General features: G+C 49.3%; 1 protein-coding gene across 1 annotated transcript; it reads right to left on the bottom strand.

Annotated features, from left to right (window-relative positions):
* Window positions 1–771: 771 nt before the first annotated feature.
* APCDD1L (APC down-regulated 1 like) lies at window positions 772–17,992 on the bottom strand (the record flags this gene model as incomplete). The annotated part of the gene is made up of 4 exons (XM_080354884.1): window positions 17,305–17,992; window positions 5,062–5,191; window positions 3,640–4,198; window positions 772–1,536 (listed from the first exon to the last, which is right to left on the bottom strand). Exons 1-4 carry the CDS (start codon window positions 17,339–17,341, stop codon window positions 772–774), a joined length of 1,491 nt encoding a protein of 496 aa, XP_080211010.1. The 5' UTR covers window positions 17,342–17,992.
* Between the last annotated feature and the right edge of the window lie 350 nt (window positions 17,993–18,342).

Raw genomic sequence — 18,342 nt, forward strand, 5'->3', positions numbered from 1 at the left:
CAAGGACGCAGCGTCTGCAGCCAGGTGATCCTGCGGGCCGCAGCCGCTGCGCACTGAGGCCTTTTCCGTTTGCTGTGTCTTCTTTGATTACAAGGATCGGGCATAACAGTCTGTGGAGGTAAAGCTCTGTCAGGGCTGCTTCTGTGCATACGTAAGCGGAGATGGGATGCGGCATCTCTGCATGTGTGCATACACAAGAAAGCTGCTGGAAATGTCTGTAAACTGAGAAAGGCGTGATTAACCGCGCCCTCATCAAGAGCACTTGCTGCCTGCTTATTGCTGCCTGCTTATTGCTGACTGACTGCTTATTGCTGACTGCCTCTGCAGATTAGATTTGCAAGAGCAGCAGTAAGGAGTATGATGGGAGGGAACTTAAAGAAACGCAGCAGCCGACACTTTGGATGTTTGAATTACATCTGAATCAAGCTCTTGATTAAATTTTAGCAACATCAAAAGCTCAAAGCAGCCATTGCAATTGATGTCACTTTTTCCCCCCCTCATATTGCCGAATTATCTATTGCAACGTGCAGCGCATCAATGTCACTACATTAAATTTGTATGCAAAGAAGAGGGGAGATTAGGCAATAAGGCCAGAGGACAAACAGTACGTAACCAGGCATATCTTCTTGGCTCCATTCACTGTTGTTGGGTGTTCTTAAATTGTGTTTCCAAGCCTGAGTAAAACTGATTCCAGATGGAATATAAAGAAGGATATAAAAGTCACGCTAGCACCAAGACTGTCTGAATTCTGTGCTGCACCTGAATAGATAACTAGTCCCATCTTAAAAACAGAAGTGCTATAAACAACAAAAAGGCCACAGGCAAAGGTTTTAGTGCTTTGTTCCCATTAGCATCCTTTTTTCCCAAGTATTTTAGACTGACATAGTTGGAGAATTCCTCTGAAGCTCCGGCGCACTGAACCAGAGGTGCCTGATACGACGTGGGTCGCTTGTCTGGGCTGTCGGGACTGGATCCGTCCGTGGGCCGTTCGCCAACGTACAGGAGGCTGCGGTCTTGCGTGTCTTGCTCCATTTTGAAAAGTTCGTACTCCATGTGGGGCAGCTTGATCCCCAAAGCCAAACATCCATTTGTGGGTGTGATATCCTGCTCCACGCCAGCGCTCCACGAGCTTGTCAGCCCACAGCTGCCAGGTTCCGAGGAGTTCAGCATCATCACCGTCACCTGGTCCATTGGCGTCACCCGAGCCTGCGTGACTTTAAACGCCAGCTCTGTCCCGCCTCGCACCTTGGAGGAGGGGATGCCTTGGGTGTAATGCCCGGACGCATAGATGGTGAACGTCGGCTGCTTGCAGAGCGGGTCGGAGTAGTGATAGTAATAACCTTCCCAGGTGTGGTTGTTACCGTGGAAGATGAAGTACCTGGTGAGGAAGAGCACGGCGGGGCGGACCTCGCAGTGCGTGCTCACCCAGCTGCCACTGAGCTGCATGGGCAGCTGCGCTCGGGCGGGTAGGATGGGCGGGTGGTGCTCGTCAGCTCTGTATATAATCCCACAGGCCGGGCAAGGATGCACGTGATGCTGCAGGAGACAAAACAAATAAATCATTTCTGTAGCCTGGGAGAAGTCAGCTACACCGCCTGCTTCTGCACGCACTCAGGAACACCCACGCGTTCGTTTTGGCAATCGAAAAGGCCGTGAAACCCTTCCCGTGGGGATGCTGCTGCGGCTGCGCCACGCCGATGGCAGCCTCGCCAGGGCAGCCCAAAGCGCGGGGCGTTCTGCCTCCCCCTTTCCCATTTACTGCACCCTCCTTTATGACGAGGGTCAGGCACGACAGCCCGTCGATGTAAAGCTCTGTCATGGCTGCTTTTTGCACGTACGTAAGTGGAGACTGGACGTCGCATCTTTGCGTGTGTGTGTACACATGCAAACTGCAGCCAATGTCTGCAACCGCTGCATCCGAGACGGAGAAGGGAAGGACCAGCTGCAGAACCAGCCTTGGTGCTGAGCTCAGTTAGACCAGCCCTGCAGCCCATCCAGGGCCAGGAGGGTTTTGTGCAGCTTGGGACTTTTTCTTATACTTCATATATCACAACTGATTTATTTTTAAATAACCAGGGTTTTAACATTGTATGATTTTGAGAACACAAGCTAATCTTCACGGAACTATCGTATGCAACAAGGTTAAATAACTCAGTAGTTAACTGTAGGGTGGGTAATTTACATGCGAGTTGATTGGAGTCTACTGTAATTTAGTCATTTTCAGCTTGCTTTACTGCTACTGTCACGTTAATGAGTGCTGACAGTACACAGTACATTATGGCTAAATAATCCCAGAAGTTGGCAAATATATATGCTCTCCTTAGACAGGAAATTCTTTGATAATGAAGGTAATTTGAGGAGAATGGGTTTCTTTAAAACAGATATAAATTTAAGGGGGGAAAAAGAGTGATATTTTCATAGAGAAAGTTTAAAAATAGCTCCTAACAGGGCAGTGTAACTCACCAGCACAGGGAAACGGGTCTTAGTTCAGGTGAAAAAAATAAGAAAAGAAGAAAAACCCTGTGCCCAATAAAATTATCACTTTAGCCATGGAGCCAAAACTCTTACTTGCTTAAACTAGCCGTGTGAAGTTATTCCTAACGTATGGCAGCTTCTAATTATCGCCAAGTGGTGACATCATGTGCTGGTCCATTGGAGAGCTGTTAGCTGATTAATTACAGTGCTGTATTCGGAGAGTGAATTTCAGTATCTTTAGGTTTGGTATTAAATTAACTTTTAAAAGTGTTTATGTTTACCATCTGGTTTTGCTCATATATATGGTATTGGCCCAAGATAACACAAGTTTAAGCGATGTGCGAATGCTACATTTGTGGGGCAGACGGGTGTTGCTCTGTGTGTTTCAGAGTTCCGCTGCTGCAGTTTGGGGCGCGGGGAAATGTTGCCCCCAAAGGTTTTGGGTTTGTTTTCAATTAATCTATTTAGATCTAGTAAAGCCCAGGGAGGTTTTTTTTCACCCCATCTCACTGCTCAATCACTTGGGAACTGATTAGCTATGATTCAGCTAGAAATGTGCTTTTCTGGAGAAAAACAACCTGCTGCAAAATGAAATAAAATATAAAATGAAATAAAATGCAACTAAGTCAGTTTTATTTCTATCAAAGTGAATGTTTGATTTCTGTATAATAACATAATTGTATTCAGGGCAACTTCCTCTCCTAATGGCATTACAGTGAGGACTAATGATTTAATGGCAGATGTTGCTTCCTTGCTTCTCTCAACACAGAGGACACGACAAAGAGCGAATGGAGGGGAGGGAGCCACTAATGATGTGCAGCCCGAAGCTTTCACTGACATCGCTGCAGGAAACTGCATTTCCTAGGGAGACACAGAGCCAAAGAAAAGCCATTCACTCCAGCCCCATGCCAACGCGGGCTTGTTTCTGGTGTTGCTTTTGCTGAGGTTTCCCCTGGCCCGGTCCCACTCTCTCAGTCCGGGGAACCCCATGTGCCGTGGAGCACCCGGGGAGCACCCGGGAACCCACAGCCCAAACCTGCTCCTCCTCCTGTCCTCGGGACAGAAGGGACCCAGCGCAGGCAGTAATTCAACAGCAAGGAAACCACATGCGCTTGGCAAAGCCCGTGAGCCGATGAGGGGAGCACGTAAAGGCATCGTCCTTACCACAGCGCTCTGCATGGGCCGCTGGTAGCCCGTCGGTCGGTAGTGGAGCCTCTCCAGCCAGTCCGTGTGAATGTCCCCCAGGTACAGCTCCTCCACCAGCCGGCTCCCGCTCTGCTGCGCCCGCGGCAGCGGCTCGTACCGCTGCTCCACCCGCACCAGGCTCAGCTCGTGCATGGCGAAGCCCAGGGCGGCCGTGCAGTCACGCTCGGTCTTGGCGCTCAGCAGTTCGTAGAGGGCTCCGGGAGCCCAGGTGCGCCCCGTGGGCAGGAACCCCCTGCAGCCCTCGCCCGAGGTCTGGTTGATCCAGGCGGCCACCTCCTGCATGGCTTTCTGGCTGTGGAACACGATGCCGACTTTGTGGAGGTGGTAGTCGGCCTCGGTGGCCCCGCGGGTGATCCAGGAGGCCTGGCGCAGCCGGAGCTTGCCCTTGATGACCAGCGAGTAGGACGGGTCGCGGCAGGAGGGGTCCCAGTAGTAGAACTGGTAAGCCTTGAAGAGGCGGTTGGCGTAGAAGAGGTAGGATCGGGTGAGGAACTCGGGTCCCGGCCGCACCTCACACCTGGGGAGGAAGGCAGAGCTGAGCAGCCCACAGCGTGGCCAAGGGTGACATCCCTCCCTGGGGACACCCCAGGTGAGGGGCGAGCACAGGCTGGACCAGCATCATAGGCAAGAGCCTGCTGCACCCAGTGGCCGCCCTCGGGTAATTTTAAGGTCTGGGCATCTGCTACCAAAATGTGACCATGCTGGATACAGGGTCTTAAGCATCGTGTCACATCTCCTGGGAAAAGTGCTGAGAGCAGGGGGATCAAGGCTGCTCTGCCCATTTGAGCCAGGTGTGCTCATCAGCTGCGCCCTAAAGGGGGCAGAGAGCAAGAGGTTCAAAGGGTGCTGGGGGGGACCCCAACACTCCCTCCAGCCGGGGTTGGGTGCTTGGGGCTGGGCTGGGGTTCTGCCCGGGCCTTGGGTGCGTTCCAGGGTCGGGGTCAGCCCGGGGTTTGGGTGCATTCCCGGGATTCAGGTGCGTTCTCGGGTTCAGGTGTGTTACAGGGCTGGGGTCAGCCCAGGGTTCGGGTGCGTTCTCGGGGTTCAGGTGCGTTCCCGGGTTCGGGTGTGTTCCAGGGCTGGGGTCAGCCCGGGGTTCGGGTGCGTTCCCGGGGTTCAGGTGCGTTCCCGGGTTCGGGTGTGTTCCAGGGCCGGGGTCAGCCCGGGGTTCGGGTGCGTTCCCGGGGTTCGGGTGCGTTCCTGGGTTCGGGTGCATTCCAGGGCCGGGGTCGGCCCGGGGTTCAGGTGCGTTCCCGGGTTCGGGTGTGTTCCAGGGCCGGGGTCAGCCCGGGGTTCGGGTGCGTTCCCGGGGTTCGGGTGCGCTCCTGGGTTCGGGTGCGCTCCCGGCCGGGGTTCCTTACCCGGTGGGAGGTTCCTTACCCGGTGGACACCCAGCGACCCTCCAGACGGGGCGGCAGCGGCGCCGCGATCCTCCCGCCGTCCTGCAGGTGGCGCAGCTGCTGGCGGCACCGCGGCTCCCAGCGCAGCGGCGGCTCCGCGGCCGCGCAGACTGCGGGGGAGAGAGAGAGAGAGAGAGGGCGGTGTCAGCCCTGGGGCTGGGGCTGGGGGTCCCGCCGCGGGCCGGTTCTCGCTGCTCCGGGCTCCGCGCCCCCGCAGATGCCGCGCGGAGCCGCGGCCCGTGGCCGGGACGGGACGGTCCCGCGGGGGCGGGCGCTGCCGTTCCTTCCCCGACACCCAAAACATTTCAAACGCTGTTGCCCAGAGAAGCAGGAGAGTCAGCTGGAGAGCCGAACCCCAAGCGGGCGAGCTGAGCAGCAGGCTCTTGGTTAAGGACACAGATCTTTTTTCATTTACTGTTTTCCAACATGAGTCTCATCTGAATCCAGCTATTTTGTAGATGAAATCTTCAAATAAAACTGAGTGCTCTTTGTTCGTGTTCTCTCCCTCTCAAGCTATTGTTGAAGCAGGAACTGAAACAGGGAATTACAGCATGGGAACATTAGACTCGCCTGTCGCCCGCCATAAGGACAGTAATTCTGTCACTTACCTCATTTCCCATAACAACGGATGTTATTGGCTTAGGGAATGTGTGAACACTCAGCTAAATCCTGAAGACCTTTGCATGCACACATATATATGTACATATATTCCTATATATTACTCACTCTTTACTTAAGCAAACTTCTGTTCCACTCATCGTGAGTTTGCCTCAGTAAGAAACTTGGGATTTGCCTCTTTCTACCACCACGGAATGAGTTCTCAGCAAAGCTCCTCCTGAAACTGCACTGATTTTCTGCTGTCATACAACCGTCCCGTTGGGCAGAGCCCAGTCCTGGGCTGGCATGTTCAGCCCAGGGCTGCCAGGGGTTCATCAGCCCAGCCGGGGTTCGTTTGCTCTCGCTGTACTTTGCAATTTACCTAGTAGTGTGCTGGAAATTTTGAAGACAACTTTTAGTGACTGTGTACCCGTGGTTAGGATACAGGTTGCTTTCCAGCCTGCCTACCAGCTGGAAAGAAAGAGATAATGTAAATATGTATAACCTACCCACAGGGTGAGGATGCTGTATGTCTGCATACCCTGTGCCGCAGCCGAGATCAAGAACAGAGTCATAGCTGCTCCTGCGAGTCCCTGTGTGCCACAGAGGTACTTCTATATAACCCGAACCATCCTGTGGTCTTTATAGACCCTTCCCTGGGAAGAGAAACCCAAACCATGTGCCTGCGCATGGGAGAAGTGACGGCTGAGATCGTGAAGGACCCAGGCCCAGCCTGGAGAGCACAATCATCTTCCCAACAAGAAGCGTTTGCAGATGAAGGCAATGCAGATGGGTCTGCCGCAAGCCATGGGCAACACAGGAGCTGTTGAGCAACGTCGGCAAAATTCCCTGGCTCACAAGCTCAGGATGTAACACAAATATAAACATGCGGAGTGAGATTCACAGCTGGGCTCTACCAGCTCCCCCGATTCCCACATCCCACTTATTCTGAGGCAGAAGCCTCATCCCTGGCAGCAATGCATCCCACACACACAGGGTTAAACCCCTCTTACAAATCTTCAGCATCCACGTTTGCCACAAATACAAGCCCTAGACCAAGTTGAATGAGAACTCGATAATTAAAGGTCTGCTGAGCAAGTCAGAGGCTCCTGAACATGTGGCAAAGCAGAGACTTCCACTCAAGTAGTATTTTATTACTAATGTAGTGATATGTGAGTGAAGCCGTACATCTGACGGACAAATCTGGAGTCACTTCACTATGGCACTGCCACTTGCAAAGGGTTTGCGTCACAGTAACAGGGTCCTTGAAATGTATTTGTGTAGATTTAAGCACGCAAAGCCTGAAACTACCACAAGGGAATAAGCAGATGGCAAGCGAAGCCCGCAGCGCAGCAGGGGAGCAATAGCAGCCGCAGCCAACCTACCTAAAGGCCCGTGAAACCGGCCTTGGATTTTCTGTTACCTCACCCTGCACTGCAGTGCAGCTGGAAAGACGCATTATTAGTGTTAAGGGCTCTTTTTGGAGCAGACACACAATCATACTGTTTTAATCATCTTTAAGGGCTGGATGTGGCGAGCAAGGATAGCCAGCTCCTTCACAACTGCTCGCACTAGTGCTTCCTAAACAGCACTTCCTGTGAGTCCTTGTGTGAAAAGGGGAAAATGATGGATGACAAACCCATTGCTATTAGTTGAACCTTTAATCTGGCAGCTGCCTGATGGGCGCCCAGTTAGCAGAGCCCATTAGAAGTCAGGGCTCTGCATCCCCATCCCTATTCTGCCGTGACTTTGCTCTGTGGCCTCAGGCAAGTTCACTCCTGTGTGTTCCTTACTCCTGTGTGTTCCTTACTCCTGTGAGCTCCTTACTCCTGTGAGCTCCTTACTCCTGTGTGCTCCTTACTCCTATGTGTTCCTTACTCCTGTGTGCTCCTTACTCCTGTGTGTTCCTTACTCCTGTGTGCTCCTTACTCCTGTGAGCTCCTTACTCCTGTGTGTTCCTTACTCCTGTGAGCTCCTTACTCCTGTGAGCTCCTTACTCCTGTGAGTTCCTTACTCCTGTGAGCTCCTTACTCCTGTGTCTGTCTTCCTCACCTGCAAAATATGCCAAGTTTCATCCGACTGACCAACCAAGAAGCCTAACTGCTGGCAAAGCTTTTGCAGGGCCTTCAGTACAAGCGTAGTCCAAACTGAATTACACTTAAACATTGAATCATTATCCTAGAGAATAAGGTAAAATAAAAAATAATTGCATTTGTATTAGAGGTGATGGACTATAAAGGTCAAATTTGCTCGTTTGTAACTACAGAAAGACTCTAGAGGTGAAGGTGTAGTCTACAGATACACCAAAATAACAGCTCAGAATACAGCCCCGTTCTGAACGCGCTAACTGCACTCTGTGTGTGTTTATTGCAGCAGAAGCTTCAATATTTTACTAAAAAAAGTCAACATTGTTTGAAAGCACAAACACTTTGGCAATGCAATCAGCTACATTTTGACACATTCGATAGAAAAGGGTATTTTCATAATCAGGATCAAAATCAAAAATTTAAAAAAATTTAAAAGGGGAAAAAAAAAAAAACAAAAGGAAGAGAGAGAAATAAAAAAGCCCCCAGAACGTAAATATTTGACATGATGGGAATTCCTAGGGATTTTGTCTTGCTTAACTGTACACAGAACTCCAAGCTGGATGCATCCTCAAACCAAAAGCTATTGGCTTGTATCCAAATTTTGTGGCTGCTTTTCTCTCTCAAATATTCCAGCCTAGCCCCACCAGATCCAAACATCCTTTCAGGCTGGAAAAGTTTAGTTCCAGACCTAAAATCTGCAGTTAGGGCACATCCCTATTCCAAGAGCAGCATCAAGTGGCTGTCACTCACATGTCATTCCGTTCCTCAGCCCCTGGTGAAGCCCATCAGAGGAGCTCCTCTCTCCATCCTAAGAAATACATGAGTTAACTGCTTTATAGAGTCCTTGGGCAGGAGGAAGGAATTGTTCACAATTCATCTTCAAGACAAAAATACTCATTCATAGGAAAATCTGAAAAAAACAGCGCCCCAACTGTGATCTCTCCCACTCGCTCGTTATCCCGTCTGTCTGTATCGATTAACCACAAGCGTTTCCAGAGAGCTCCTCAGGACAGCAGCTAGACAAAACAGTGGGTTTTTCCAGCTTTCCGGTGTGTGCTGCATCCAAAGCGCTGGCCCGAAGCCTCCGAGCAACGGGGCTATACAGGCGCTCACAAAATTAGGAACACCAGGAACCGCTGCCATCAAACCTGGAGACAACAGCAGCAGCAAACGCCGACCAACTCCTCCATATACTTATTTGTAGTGATTTTCAGAAAAATCAGACCCATGGCATCAAATCACAGAAAGGCAGAACTGGAAACTCTTTGCAAAGTAAATTGTTGGTAAAATTAAGACCAAAGATTCCAAGGCAATGGCCAAACCTGAAAATGAGGGAGCGCCAGCGGGGTTGTGCTACAGCACTGCTGTGTGCTCCAGAGTCCGACCCGCTTCTCGCTTCTGAAGGAAAAATACCAACCAAATGGAAACAAACCTTGTTTGTGTTCCTCCAAGCACATTGACTTCGGAAAAAAGCGAAGTTGAGCCACACATCTGTTTCTTTATAAATGGAGGAGAAAATGCAAACATTACAGTTTGCACCATATTAGTTACTGTGGATAACTCTTCTCCAGAGCTAGCTTGCTTCATCTACTAACTTCATGTTATTGCCTCCTATGGCCAGAATTTATTATTCCCATTTATAATTCTAATGTTTCAGTTAGTCACCCATTCTCAGGGATAAGATCAGTGCCTGAAGTCATGGAGCATTACACATTTCTTCATTTAGAGATGACATAAAACCTTTGATATTCTCTGAGGAATGTTCAGACTGGAATGAAAGGGACAATAAGAAACATATCAGTATATTCTGCATAAGCAAATTACACTTATCCACACAGACTTCATTAACAGAGTAAAATCATTTCTTTAGCATTTTTCTCTCCTGAGAGCATGCAGAATGGATTTTGGGCTGGCCACTAAAGGAATAAGCATTCTTTTAAAAGAAAAGAAAATGTTTAGATTTAGCAAATCAATTTTTATTGCATTGTGTGGAGATTAGGTTAGTGGTGCTTTTAATTCACTCAGAATAAGGCACTCTCAATAGAATAATTCTGTGGGAAGCGATACGTTCTATATTATAATATTATAAAGTTATAAAACTTAAATATAACCCACTGGGGGTGTAAAACTCTATCACTGCAGAACTTTGCATTTTGCCTATCTGCAAACTGTACCCAATTCAGGACAGGACTTACGCACACGCTTAAGTCTAATTGGTTTCACTGAAACTTAAGCATGTGCTTGAAATTAAGCCAGTGCATGAGCACTTTTCCTGATTAGTAATGCCTCCCTGAACTGAAGCCAGAATGTGGTCAAGTGGTTGCGGGAGGATGCCAGCGCTTTCACTGGAGTCCTGTTTGTATTTCTATTATTCATCCCTTCTCTTATTTGCCCATAAAACAGGCATAATTATACATCGCTGTTTCACTAGTCTGACTCGTAGTTCATGCCATTTGTAAAATGCTTCAAATTCACTAGATTTTTCTCAGTTATTCTTTTAAGGATGGCATGATAAACGTATTACGTTAGCTACCGTTGTACAGCATCACCTTGAGTTTCCTGCACACACCACAGCGCAATCATGGATGAAATTCGCCGGATCCTAAGAGGGAACGCAGCTGGCTCAGAATTCCCAAGCACCTCAGGACTTTAGAGAAATTTCCAAAATGTATCTTCACCACATTCTTTCACCGCATTGGCAAACAGGTTCAGATCCCGTATTCTCTGGCTGTTAGCTCAGCTTTATTCTGAGGCTGTGATCATTGCCTAATTTGTCTCATCCACAATTAAAATAGTGAAGCACTTGTGGTGAGTTGACTGGAGGTTTTTAAGGCACTAGAGAAGTAAATATTTTGTTCTCAGAATCATGGAATCATTTATTTCTCTTGTAAGTGTCATGTCCAGCGACAGACGACAAGACAGATGGGATGTGTGGGAGGGAAGGGGAGAAGGGATTCTCTCCTATACCTCAAAAATCTTCTTCATTATAAACTACATTTAAATAAAACGGCTTCTTAAAATCGACCTGTCTAGCCATTTACCTCAAAGAAGAACACCAGGCCTAACATCATAAATGGGTTTGTGGGGCTGGAGCCCAGTTCCACTGGAGAGTGTAAAGAGGAAAGACTGCATGAGCATTGCAACACAGCACCGACCCCCATTCCAAAAACACCCCACCCCATGAACTGAGGGTAAACACTCCATTTGGAGAAAGACGGGATGCAAAGGAGAAACGGGACAGGGGATATTCTCAAATGGAGGGAACCAAGCAAGACATGTCGAGAATAAGGTGACGCTGTGAGCCAAAATCAGGGAAATCACAGGGCTCCCCTACAGCAATTCACTGGCTCCACATTAACCTACAGGGCAGAGTCTGGAGGGAAAGGGATGGTTCATCAGGACAGGTAAGAACTAATAGGATCATTACTACATGCCTTCTTTTCTTTTCAGCATCAGCAAGCACTGAAAAAGGCAAATGGGTTCAGGCTATGGTAATACACCGTGACTGGTGTTAAACTCTGATCAGTATTGCCGCAGAAATTTGGCACAGAGCAATATATGACCAAGAAGCAAATGAAACTGAAGGAGAGAAAGGCAATGCTAGAGCTCTTTTCCTTGAACACCGGTGAAACTTTCCATTTTAATTTGGTGAGATACACACAGTGAGATGATCTCTAACCCTCTGGGTACCTAGACAGTGAGAGATTGGTGAGAACACATGGGGGAAAGCATTTATTTTCAAGAAATAAAGCAAACCAATTCAGTTCTGGGCTGAACAATACACCAGGGTTGTATTGTTGATAATGACTCAGATAAATTCTAACCAGGGTTCATATTCTTACCAAATGGGAAATATTACATCAATCTTCCTCAATTTAGATGAGATGCAAACTCATTAGAAAACATAACACATGGTTTTGAAATTAATGGCACGCCATCATTTCGTATGTGTAGACCATCCATGCAGTTTTGGCAACTCCCTTGAACCCCTGCACAGATACTTTATTAGTGGCTATTGTGGCCATTTTTAATAGCGATGGCTAAGCTCTTTTTCCCCCCGGATGCTTTGAAGAGCAGAAGCAGTGATCGAGCCATGGCTTGGCTCTACAATGCCAACCTCATTTCAAATGTCTAAATCACTCTCACGGACCATGAGTGCAGAGGACCACCCACCACATAATATTAACATAAATATAACATTTACCCAAAGCAAAATGAGCAACTGGAACTGGCAGGAGTTGAGAGCAGAACAACAAAAAAATGATTAGGGGGTGGGAGGGATTGAGTTACAAAGGAAAATTAAAAGAGCGGAGTACATGTAGCCTGGCTGAGCGATGGCTGGGGCACGATGGACATGATAACAGCCTATAAATATTCACAAAGCATAAACACCAAGGAAAGGAAGGAATTCCTTGCAATGAATAAAGAGGTTCTGTTGGGAGCAAATGAAGAGAGGAAAAAAATGTGGCTTGTATATCAGGGTGAACTCCTGGAGACACAGCCCAGTAGGCAGCGCGAGTCCACTTGCTTGGCAGGATTTTGAGGGGTTGAACAAAGCGTAAGCACAGCCAGGAATAACCCACTCTACACAGGGAGTTGGTGGGATATTCGGAGTGGCCTTTCAGCCTCCCATGGCCACGGAGATCCCTGCTCCCCCGGGACAGCTGCTCTCCTGGGTAAGCACATTGTTCACTGTCCTGCTCATCAAAATCACTGCCTGGCCTCCATGGGAACAGAAATACGGGCCAGATGCACAAAGGCATTTGGGTCCGTGAAGACAAAAGTGACTGCAATAGGTACCAACTGCTGGACACAGCTGGGAACGCCAGTAGGTCCCTGCAATGTCAAGTGCTCACCATCGAAAATCTAAGTCCAGGAAATTAGGTCATAAACCCGCTAAAACAAGAACCATCCTTCCATTCTCTCCTTATTTAGTACCTAACATGTTTCTTGGCGCTGCTGCAAGGGTGCTGTTTATAATAATAAAAATAGGGTCTAATAGGATCTAATAGTCTGAGGTTACGTGGCCCCTGCAAAGCCAAGGATGGGAAGGGCATTCACAAGCATAGTGGAAGGTACCCTCAGAAAACAAAGCTCTGCAGAAAGGTGGTAAACTGATACACAGCCCACATCAGAAACACACACACATATTTAACTTCGAGTCACAAGTGACCACAGAAAAAGGTTACTTGTTCAGCTGAAGCACAGAATTAAAGTTACGTCTAACATGTGTTTTGGGGTCTGGGTGTGGTTTCTAGATAGCCTGAAATTTCAGTCTACTGTTTTGCCTGTCAACATTAGCCAAGTTTTGATGTGTTCCAGTTCTCTTAACACTGCCGACAGATGCTAAAATCAAAGTTGACATTCAACCTACGCGCCGCGTAATCTAATAACGGGACTTGCGCTACTCAAAACTAACAAAACTTAGGAGCTTTTGTGCAGCAAAACTTTGCTGCCATTTGTGTTTTCATGCATCTTTTCCAGGGAGTCTAACAGGGAAAAATGATTTTTTTTTATCTGAAAAGCTTTAAAAATCGTGTGTCATTGTGGTTTTGTGTCAACAGGGGAGAAGCGACACTTAAAAGCCATAACCTGCCAGTGTCCAGCACTCGTGGACTGGGTAAGAGTGTGAACAAGGTGAAGCCGACTGTCCCAGTGGGGAGCTCGCTGTGTACATCGATCTCCACGTAGGGGTGAAATCCTGCCTCCAGGGACCTCTGTCTTCAACTCAGACACAGCCAAAATGTCACACGTTTGTCAGTGTTTCCTATTAACCTGGTAGAAACCCTAGGGGACCTTTTCAGTGATCGACCAAAGGGATGCACTGAAGTTTAAAGCATTATTTTATAAACTAAACCCAAGCAAATCTCTTCAAGCACTCAGTGGTGAGACTTCTCCTCTTGATTTATGTCCCATCACACCAGCTGTAAGTTGAGAGCTGTTGTTGCACTGATCCAAGAGTCTGACAGTGCCACGGGAGCTGAGCTTCACTGCAGCATTCTCAGTTTCAGCTGAATTCAAACTGTGATGATTTAATAAGCTATTCGCTGAAAATGAGAAAACATCAGTATGAAAGACATGATTATCACACCATCACCCTGCTAAAACTCAAAAATAACGATGGATTTCAATCCTCTTATCACTTAACACTCTGGAGCTTTGGCATTTCAAATAGACATCAGAGTTTCTTTCCTAATCCACAGAAAAAGAGCTTTCCTAATTTTGCATTTGATTGCATGAGACCTTTTAACTCCTTAAAGGAAAAAAAAAAAACCAACACAGATGGCAGATTACTAACCCCTCAGATCTTACACAATTTAAACTAGATAGGGAAGGAGCTGTTCTATGAATCATATCTTCAGTTTCTGGCAGCACTGTGAGCCTACAAAGAAGGGTTACACATTAAAACTCTCACATTCTCACTGTCACTTTCTTGGTATTATTATATCTGAGATGCACTATCATAAAGTCACAAATTCTCTTTTTTTCATAGCTTTATCTTCCTTGGCAAATAAATAAGAAAACCAAAGGAATTGCATAAAAGCGTTGTATAGGTCCTTCCCAATTTTCAGGTTGATTTTAGCAGTGATTGTAACTCATGCATGAAAGCATTTGTCTTTATAGATGACATATGCTATGTTGTGGGGAAACACAGGATCCCATTGAAAGCAAAATCTCCTTCCAAACTTTGTTCTGCCAGATGCAGCCTCCCCTAGCACTGGATTCCAGCTTTGGTTTTCTTCATAGCAATTTCTGGCTTTTGAAAATCTCCTTACTCAACAGTTTGTGCTTGTGGGGAAAATATAGAAACCACACAGTATTTTTTTCACTTGTGCTTTTTTAACATCTCAGCCCTGTTTTTATCTATATCCATATACTTTGAAACATGGCTAACGTATAATTATGGAAAGAACAAATAGAGTCATATCACACGATCCAGCACAATACATTAGCTGCTGATTTTTTGGCCAGCTTGAGAAATGAGGATTAAAACCCACAAACTTGGTGAAAATCAATTAGCTAAGGAAACATTGCCCAAAAACATATTTGAAACAAAGACAATTATGTTAATTTAATAGTACAAATTCACACACACATATCTATATTGAATGCACTACTATCATTTATGGGATTCTCTTCCTACCCTCATAATTGAATGCAACTGCTGATCTTATCTTACCCCAACACTGTAATTTTCAAACTTAAAAATAAACATTGAAAGCAAGAATAGATCTTTTATGTTAAAGCCATATAGGAGAAGCTACACATGAAAAATATCAGCGTGGTGTTATTGGAATGTGAAAACTTTAATGAAAGCTTAGGTAAAACTCAGCAAGTCTCTGGGGACATTTCCAGGAATGAACGATTCTTTGCCGGAGGAGACTCCAAAATCAGATTCAGTTACCTAACTAAAGTGCTTTTTCAACTAATTATGCACTGGTGTAACGCTCATGCTGTTGTTCAGTTTAATGCAAAATACAGAATGCCATCTTGCTCACAGTGAAGTCACCGGCAGACCTTGCTTTGATTTGACTGAGTTCTGGATCTGACTGAGCTATTTAAACATGTGTTTTAAGTCCCAGCTTCTGTTCTTACTGAAATCAATGGAAATTCTCTCACTGACACTGGATGGAAGAAGCACAGGGTTTAAATTAGATTGGACTAAAATAAATTGTATGAAGATTTAAGAAAGAAGTATTCTAATAAGACTTAAGTGAGTAATCTTATATATTTCAGCATAACAGGTCTCTGAGCTTAGAAACTTGAGCTAATAAAATATATAGAGAAGGAAAATATATATTTCTTAACCTGTTAAGCCTTATCTTTGGGGAACAAATGATGACAAAGACCCCACATACGAACAGAAAAGTAACAGTACAGAAGTATGTTGCTTAGAGATTTCTTTCTGTAGTCTGGTACTTTACACTTAATGCAAATAACGTCCGATAGCTGTCACTGCACAATTCTTTCGCAATGATCCCTAAACTAAGCCCTGAGCTCGAGAGGCAAGTCAGTGTGCTGTTTTGCTGCCCGAAACCTCAGATGAATAAATTAAGCGGTAGAAAGCAAGCCAGCAACAGGAAACCCAGGTGTCTGGATTCTCAGTGTCCAGACTGCCCGGGGGCCTCAGGGGCACCCTCGTCCTTCCTTTCACCTGCCCCTTCGCTTCAGAGGTGCGGAGCCTCAACCAAGGGTCTCCCTTCCATTTCTTAGGAAAAGCCTCCCTCGGGCTCTGCTCCTTGTCGTGAGCACTTTGCCTTTTTTCCCAGCACAGTTGTCTTTGTTCTCTCATATGGTCTCTTAAGCCAGAACCTTTTCTTCTGAAACTGCTCCAAGAACTCTGGGGTTGAAAAGACGCGTTTCTGAACGGGAGCCGCGGAGATGCCGCCTGCGCTGCTCTGAGGCCGCGTCTGTGCAGCTGGGGCTCGGGGACATGTCCCCGCAGCAGGACACCGCTTGGGAAGCTGTCCCTTGCTGGGGCAGGTGCTGGATGCTCCCAGGGGTAATTCCCAGTGAAACACCACTGAGAATCACCTCTGAGACCATCCTGGATCTCAGCTCAAGAGCTCACGGTGCTCTGGGCAAGGACAAGCTGCGATGCGGAAAGCCCGAGGGGGTTTCTAGCGGGGGGACAACGACCGCGACCACTCTGGGAGCCTGGGGTGGGAGGCAGAGGCTGAGCCCCAGCCCAGGACCGCCCTGGCCAGCTCAGCACCGACCTCCAGCCCCTCTGGCATCTCCACAAGCCGCTCTCAAGCGGGGACGGGAAAGGCTCCAGAGGAGAACCTCGGTGGGGGCACTGCACCCCCTGCCCTGCCCCGCAGCTCGGCGGCATCCCCGGGGCTTCGGGCTCCCGTCCCCAGGCAAACGGCGGCAGACGGAGCAGAGCGGCGCGGGGCGCGTTGCCCGGGCTCCTCCGCGGACTCTGCGGCCGGACACTGCCGGGAAACCCGCCCCGGGCCGGGCGGGCATCGAGGGAAGAGCCGGGCAGGGAGCGGACGAGCGCAGCTCCGGGACCCGGTGCCCCCTGACCCGCCGCCAGCACGGCCCGGGGCGGCAGCGGCACCCCGGGGACCCCCTGCCCGGAGCCGGCCCCGGGGAGACCCGCCTTGCAACTTCCTAGCGCCCTCCTTGCCATCTTCTCGCACCCTCTTCGCAGACGCCTTGCAGCCCCTTTGCACCCTCCTTGCAATTTCTTTGCACCCTCTTTGCAATCTCCTTGCGCTCCCCTTACAGCTTTCTTGCTCCCTCCTTGCCATTTCGTTGCACACTCCTTGCACCCTTTTGCACACTCCTTGCACCCTTTTTGCACACTCCTTGCACACTTTTTGCACACTCCTGGCTACTTCTTTGCACTCTCCACACACTCCCCTTGCATCCTAACTCCTCGAACCCTCCTAGCAATCCCCTGCCTTCTCCTGCCCCTTCGCAGCACCTGGGGGAAGAAAGAGGTGGCGGGGAACCCCCCGAAGGGACGACCCCGACTCCTGCACCCACTCCCCCTCCCCAGAATGTCATCGGCCGCCGGTGCCACCTACCTACGAGCAGCCCGACGAGCCACCAGCACCGGACCATGGTGGCCGCTGTGTTTCCTCGCCGAGCCGGCGGCAGAAGAGGCGCGATGGCCGGCGGTGCCCGCGGAGCTCAGCGGGGCGCGGCGCCCGGCGGCGCAGCCATGGGCCGCCTCCGGCGCTCCGGTGCCCGCGGCGGCGGGACCCCGGCTTCGGGCCGCGGGCGGGAGGCTGAGCGCGGCGGGGCAGGCTCGGGAGCAGTCCCTCTGCTCAGCCTCAAGCCTTCCGAAGGGAGAAAAAAATATATATATATATCTAAAAAAAAAAAATCACCACAGCCCACCCCGCCTTCGCTGTGGAGAGCGTCCCCCCGGCTGCTGATAGCTTTAATGGAGCTTGGCAGCCACAGGTTCAAGTTGCCAGAAGAGGTGGAGACTCCGCCGCGTGCGCCCCACATGCGGCCGCGCATCGCACACGCGGGGGAGGAGGCGGCTCCGGCCGCCCCGAGCGGGACGGGCACCCCCAGCCCGGGGACCGGCGCTTGCACCTCAGCGCCCCGCATGTCGCCCTCAGGGACCGGCGCCGACGGCCGCGGGCGCCATGGCTGTGGTGGGCTGCTCGGTGGGCCATGGCGGGTGTCACCCCCGCCTCACCTGTCGCCGTGGGGCTGCGCCCAGGCCCCAACTGCTGCTGTGGGAGCTCGGGCGGCTCTCCTCAGTGGGGTGCTGAGCGGCATCATCCCCGCGTCCCCCTGGCCTGGCCTGCCTGCCCGCCATGGGCCATGGCTCCCTCAGACCCCAGAGCCCTCCCTTGTCTTCAGCCTTGGCTGCTGGGCCCATCAAGAGACACCAGTGTGCCTTTGAAGAGCCTAAAGCACTTAAAAATCCTCTCAACATCCCATGCTGAAAATACATAAGGTCCTTTGAAGATGACTGTGCAGTCCCCACCTCAGGCAGTGCCTGCCCAGGGGCCTTGTGCTCATGCCTGCGTTCTCCATTACCTAAATGAGGCCCATGGGACACAGCCACGACTGACAAAAGGCTTATAACCAGCTGTGGGCACGAA

This window comes from Nesoenas mayeri (assembly GCF_963082525.1).
Source record: "Nesoenas mayeri genome assembly, chromosome: 16".
In the NCBI taxonomy this organism is placed as follows: domain Eukaryota; kingdom Metazoa; phylum Chordata; class Aves; order Columbiformes; family Columbidae; genus Nesoenas; species Nesoenas mayeri.